Source organism: Corythoichthys intestinalis, chromosome 3, assembly GCF_030265065.1.
Source record: "Corythoichthys intestinalis isolate RoL2023-P3 chromosome 3, ASM3026506v1, whole genome shotgun sequence".
NCBI classification, from domain to species: Eukaryota; Metazoa; Chordata; class Actinopteri; order Syngnathiformes; family Syngnathidae; genus Corythoichthys; species Corythoichthys intestinalis.
Genome location: NC_080397.1, coordinates 2243389 through 2249388, shown reverse-complemented (window position 1 = coordinate 2249388; position 6000 = coordinate 2243389). Strand labels below are relative to the sequence as shown.

The window sequence follows — 6000 nt, the reverse complement described above, 5'->3', positions numbered from 1 at the left end:
CCTATCTGTAGTCCACAGACGCCTTGCAAGCACATCTGCGGACAAAAACAAGGATGGCAAGCGTTCCAAGGGATGTTTTCTGCGGTGCCTGAGGGGAGGCTGTTTAATGAAGATTGAACATGCAGCTCTCCTCCCTAGTCACATATAGAGTTTCATTCTCTCTGGGTTGTGAGGAACGCTGACTCATTTAGGTGAATGACAATGAATTAAAAAAAAACAAAAAAAAAGACGGTTAAACTGGGAGAAAAGGTTTTTCAACAGAGTTTGAATCACATTGCAATTTCAGCAGCCATCTAAAAAATCCGTTACAAATACAACTTTAAATCGCTGTAACATCAATGACGAATTAAGTTTAAGTATTTTATACAAAAATGAAAATCTCATCAAATTACTCATAACATTGATATTAAAATATACATGCTTTCCCCAATGATATTAGTTCTCAACTCTGGTTTTTCCAACCTTTTTTGTTGTTGTTGTTCCCACTAAGGGGCGCCTGAAGTCACTCACAGCAGGGGGTGCTGGGCATACTATTTTATTTTTCCCATCCAAAAACAGCCATTTCGGTCCAAATTTGTCATGCTCGCGCTTGTTCTCCATACAAGGCATGGGCATGCAGGATCGTTTACATACTACTACTAGTCTACGACAAAGATAGCGTTCTATTTCACTCACAGTACGTGTCGGGAGTTTTTGTATTGGAAATAAAAGCGCCAGTGTATTATAATGCAGATCCCGGCAGCTAGATGGCGCAATGACTCACAAACACATTTGAAAACTAAAAGCTTCAATCAGCCTCGGTTGAACACCCACTTTTCACAAGACTCAAATAAATTGCACACGAATATCCAACAGCGCTCTGCACGGCAGCAGCTCAACAGCAACAACAAACAATAATATGGCTACAATGCAAGCTAGTTGAAGTTCTCCACAGTTTAAATCTGCACCTAACTTTTCCTCGCTGGGCACTATAATAAATTGTCATATTCATCTTTATTTTCCCCCTCAAATTGAATTTGAGAAAATTTTGCTGTTTTTGTAAAGAAAAAAAAAATCAATTCTATATTGTGCCATGTTAACGCCTCCTCTGTCAACAGTTAACTTTTCCATTCCAATAGCGTCTTATTCAACGTGACCTGGCAGCAAGCAAGGTGTCGGGTGGTAAAAACAAACAAAACTTTTTCAACATATAATCTCCAAAGTTAAATATACTATTGTTTAAATGTTTCATTTATTTATTTTTAACCCCCCCCCCCAAAAAAAAATATCTACCAAACACTTTTTTTTCTCTTTTTGCACCCCACTTCCCGTGCCACTGTTCCTACTTTATCCTTCTAGAATTAATACTATTACTAAGACACTTAAAGCTGCCAGGCCTACCACAGCACCGGAAAAGATAGAGCCTCCCCGGCTTGGACGTCAACAAGGTCCACGTCAGTTTCTAGGGAACAAGGGCACCCTGATTTGAAATGGGCCACTGAAACAAGACATAGTTGGACAAGAGAAGATAACGTGGAGCTGTTGGAATGCTACTACGCCAGCATTCCTAAAGAACATTTTAGCAAATGTGGGACCAATGGATACTTCGCAACCCACAAGAGGAGATTCGATGCATATATAGGACACGCAGGGCTCTATTTTTGGACGCTGACTAAATCTAGGGAAAGTGACGTTTTAGAACAGGTTTTGGGCTGGTTAGACCCCAATATACAGGGTTGATTTCAGTTCTTTCAACTGATAGTCCTCTATCTGATGGGAGGAGAAGCTGGTTTGCTCAGTGGAAGGTTGACACCCCCTTGGTATGAAAAAGTAAAAAAGACCTACCTACGTGTAACGTGCACTGCGTTGACTTAAAAAAAAAAAAAAAAAACATTTGCGTCACGTTGTACGGCATGAAAATAGCATGTGAGGCAAGGATGCATTGGAATGATATGAAAACAAAAATAGAAATGGTGTGAAATGAATCGAATTTAATTTCATGTTCCAATGTGAAAAGCAAATCAAAAGGCAAAACTATTTGTTGTAAATTACCAGTTATTGGCGTGGCTCCCGGGGCGTGGCCTCCCCTCTGCCTGGGCTGTCGGCCGTAGGAGTAGGGGGAGGTTACCTGCTCCTCGGCGTTCTCCTGCTTCTGCTTTCCCCTTTCTTCTCTGACTGGGTATCCGCCCTGCGCTCCACTGCGGGTCACTGGCTGGACGCCGGTGTATCGGCTGGATGTCGCCTGCTCCGGCGGGGGACCCTGCCTTGCCCTGGGCTTGGTGGGCAGCTGGGGATCCCCTGGCATGATGTGCCGGTTGGGGGGCTGAGGCTCGTGGGCCGGGTGGGCAGACGGGGGTGAGGGTGGTCATAGGGTTGGTGGTGCGTTCCCTCCAATCCCTGATGGGAGTGCCGGTGGCCCGGGGGACCACCCTGGATTCCGGGGGGGGTGACGATGACTCCTTTGCTGGGCTGCGGGATGTGCTGTGCTGCGCATGGTTTTGTTGTCGTTTGTGTTTCTTTTCTTTCTTCTCTTGTGTTTCTTTTCTTCTGATGCCCCATAATCCCTTCCTGTTCGCTGCTTTGTCATAATAAACGAGGTATGTTGAATGATCACAATGGGAGTATGTCGTACTCTCAATGTGAAACATTAAAACTGTTCAGACCAACCGGACACTTACACTTCCATTCTCCATGTCAAACAGCTGAACAGGACAAGTTTAAAAAAAGTAAATTAACGGTTATTGGATTTGTGAGAAGATTCATGTTTTGTTTAAAGGGAACCTCAGACTTAAAGACTTGTAAGCTCTAATAAGCCACAATTGTTCTCTTTTACTAAAATATGTTATTAGAAACACATAAAATATTGCCATTGATTTTAAAATCTATAATATTTAGTCCATGTTTTGACCTACGGAGGGCGCCATGTTTTATGGACGCTCGGGGTGCTGACGTAGATCAGGGTTCACTAAATCCGGACCTCGGTGCCACTTTTCCTGTTGTGTTTTCCATGTCTCCCTCCTCCAACACACCTGAATCAAAATAATCAGGATCATTATCAGGCATCTGGAGAGGTTGCTGATGACATAATCATTTGATTCAGGAGTGTTAGGGGAGAGAGACGTGGAAAACATGACAGGAAAAGTGGCACCGAGGTCCGTGAACCCTGACGTAGATTGTCACTGAAACTCGACGAATGCTACCGGGTTGCTGCAATTCCTTCTACGCGGCAAGACGTCCAACACTTGCGCTAATCGGTTAAAAGCGGCGAGTACTTACTATTTGTGTTTTTAGTGAGTCTTTTATTAACTTTTCATTGCCTTGAATACGTTTTGCATGCGTTTCCCTCTCATACTTTTAAGCGTAGTGTTTTCTTTCGGTAGCTTTAAAGCAGATTGTTGATCTGTTCACCACATTATAGTCACGTGGCATATTTAAACCACCCTTCTTTGCTATTACTACGTTTAAGTATTTTCTTAAGGCATATTTAGAATGTTCTGTCTATATGCATCTAAACAAAACAAGCTGAAAGCGCATGGTAGTACTTTGGGTGTCAAATTTGCCTCTTGTAGGACGTTTCGCCAGCACATTTTGGCAGAAAACAGTTTTTTTTCCTACTCTCGTCACATATCATCCCGTCTTCCCTGTTCATCTTGTTTTTGCTGCTCATTTTGTGAAATATCGACAGTGCTGTCATGCTCATAAATGTTCTTTTTAGGTTTAAAGGGTTGGGTTATACTGTGGAAGTCCGCCAGCGTAACCATGTGACGTCACCACCCTGTGACCACAACAACGGCGACCTTCGAGTTAAACTAATTTTACAAATTGTATAAAAACGATCAATTTCAAATTATTTTAACTCATAATTGCGTTTATCTTATAAGAACTACAAGTTTCTAACTGTGGATACATTTAACATAATGACTGTTCAAATTTAGCCATCATTTTGTGCAGGGTATTTCATTATATTTGATGTCATTTGAGATGTAAACATGACAGAAACTGCACGGTCAAGCTTAATGTAACTAAGCAGGTTTAATCTTGTACAATACAATATATATTCCTCAAAATTTGAATGAAAATTTTTAAGCTATGTGCAGGTTTAGTGGTCTGATGATGTTTCAGGCATAAAGATAAAAACATACTGTAGATCAAAATGATAGTGTACACACCACCACCAACAATATGAGTCAGTCAGCCTGTAAAAAAAATCTTGTTATTTAAGAGAAAATGAAAATCATCCGACCAGAATACTTACTATTACTAAGCAAGAAGGTCTCTGGCTGCTTTTTTCTTATGAAGCTATATGAACTGTAGGCTACTGTAAGTTTGTACTGTAGTTTCTACCTAAACGTCAAGTTCAAATGTTTCCATGCATGATGATATGTCCTACTTTCTTATCTCATATAAGTACCAGTACTACTGTATTTACAGTCTGAAGAGGATGAATGTAAGAATGGTTTTGAATAAAGCGAACAATACTTTGGAAGGTGAGCTCACAAACTTAAATTTTACTTATAAGTCAAGTGTACATCACAAGGAATCATAATGCAGTTATTAAAGTTGCGTAATATTACAAAAAGATGAATCAATAGAGATGTGCTCAAGATGTTTGGCAACCATCTTTGTGCGCGTGTGACCGTGCACGGTAATAAATAAAGGCGGGCATCTCTGGGTACCTTCCGATATGAAACAATTTGCGATACAAGCCTCACAACAACAATTATTTCACGATATGGCGATACAACAACTATTGTGGTCAAGAAATCATTGGATGATATTCTATGATACAACTAATAAACAGAAAAACAAGCTCTTTTCATCGTTCTTCTCTCAATTTCAATAGTAGACGTCAAATCCATTTGAAGTGGGAGGGTGGCAGCGAACAACAAGACAATGATCCAAAACAGAAGTAAATCAACTTCAGAATGGTTTCAGAAAAACAAAATACACGTTCTGGAGTGGCCAAGTCAAAGTAGAGACTTGAACCCCATTGAGATGCTGTGGCATGACCTAAAGACAGCAATTCATGCCACACATCCCAGGAATCGGACTGAACTACAGTTGTTTTTATGAGGCGGAATGGGCCAAGATTAGTCGTGATCGATGTGCCAGACTGATCAGCGTCTGGTTGAAGTTATGGCTGCCATTGGGGGGGTGGGGGGGTGGCACAAAATATAAAGTCATTGTTTGCATACTATCCTCATTAAAATATGAAAACCCATAAATGTTTCGGTGGTTCTAGTTAAAGCAGACACTGTGTTTTCATCTGTGTGATTTTGACAAAGATCAGACCGCATTTGATGGTGATATTATGCAGAAATGTGACAAATTCCAAAAGGTTCAGATACTTTTTCATTCCACTGTATGCTTCATGTTACTACTTAGTTTTTTTTTTTTTGCTTAATATTCTGCCTTGTCATGATGTTATGATGTTACCTTTGTATCATTGTGCTTTTCCCATCTAATACTGTATACAACTTCATACGCAAATGTTTTGTTACGTTTCATATTTCGACTTCAATTTCGTAGCATGACCATTTCTTTCTCACTTTATGGCTTTTATGCTTTTTTCACATTGTAGATCATATTACAACTTTGTTCTTGTAATATTGGAACTTTTTTTGAAGGAGCACATAGTCACCATACAGGTTTAGTAGATTTGGAAATGAGCAGAGGTGGTTCCGTCCTTCCAGCATCGGAGCGTCTCTACGACATTTGCGCGACATAGTGGGCACACTCTCTCCCGATCCAACCAGGAGCTCAGGCAGTCCTCGCAGAAAACATGCTAATGAGGAACTCAATTAAAGCCCATCATTATTTAGCCAAGAAAACCCCCCAAAAAACTTTCACTTCTTACCTGACACAATAGAACAACAGGCTCACGGAAATCTGCCTGGCAAATTGCACAGATGTCACCGGCATCGCTGCACTGCTGGCTGCCTGCCCGCATACCATAACTCTGGAAATATTTCAACAGAAACACTCTCTCAAAAAGGGATGTGCAAAAATAAAAGGTTTATT

General features: G+C 40.8%; 1 protein-coding gene across 4 annotated transcripts in view; it reads right to left on the bottom strand.

The window, feature by feature from the left end:
* Positions 1-3054: 3054 nt before the first annotated feature.
* rnft2 (ring finger protein, transmembrane 2) overlaps positions 3055-6000 on the bottom strand; it is a 100927-nt gene continuing 97981 nt past the window's right edge. For 2 of the 4 annotated variants that reach the window (XM_057831117.1, XM_057831118.1), the window contains 2 exons: positions 5837-5938; positions 3056-5764 (listed from right to left, as the gene is read on the bottom strand). In XM_057831117.1, the coding sequence (XP_057687100.1) occupies positions 5630-5764; positions 5837-5938 (237 nt within the window). In that variant the 3' untranslated portion in view covers positions 3056-5629. Of the gene's footprint in view, positions 5765-5836; positions 5939-6000 lie in introns of those variants that run through there. The other 2 variants (XM_057831119.1, XR_009062676.1) reach the window with 2 other exon arrangements.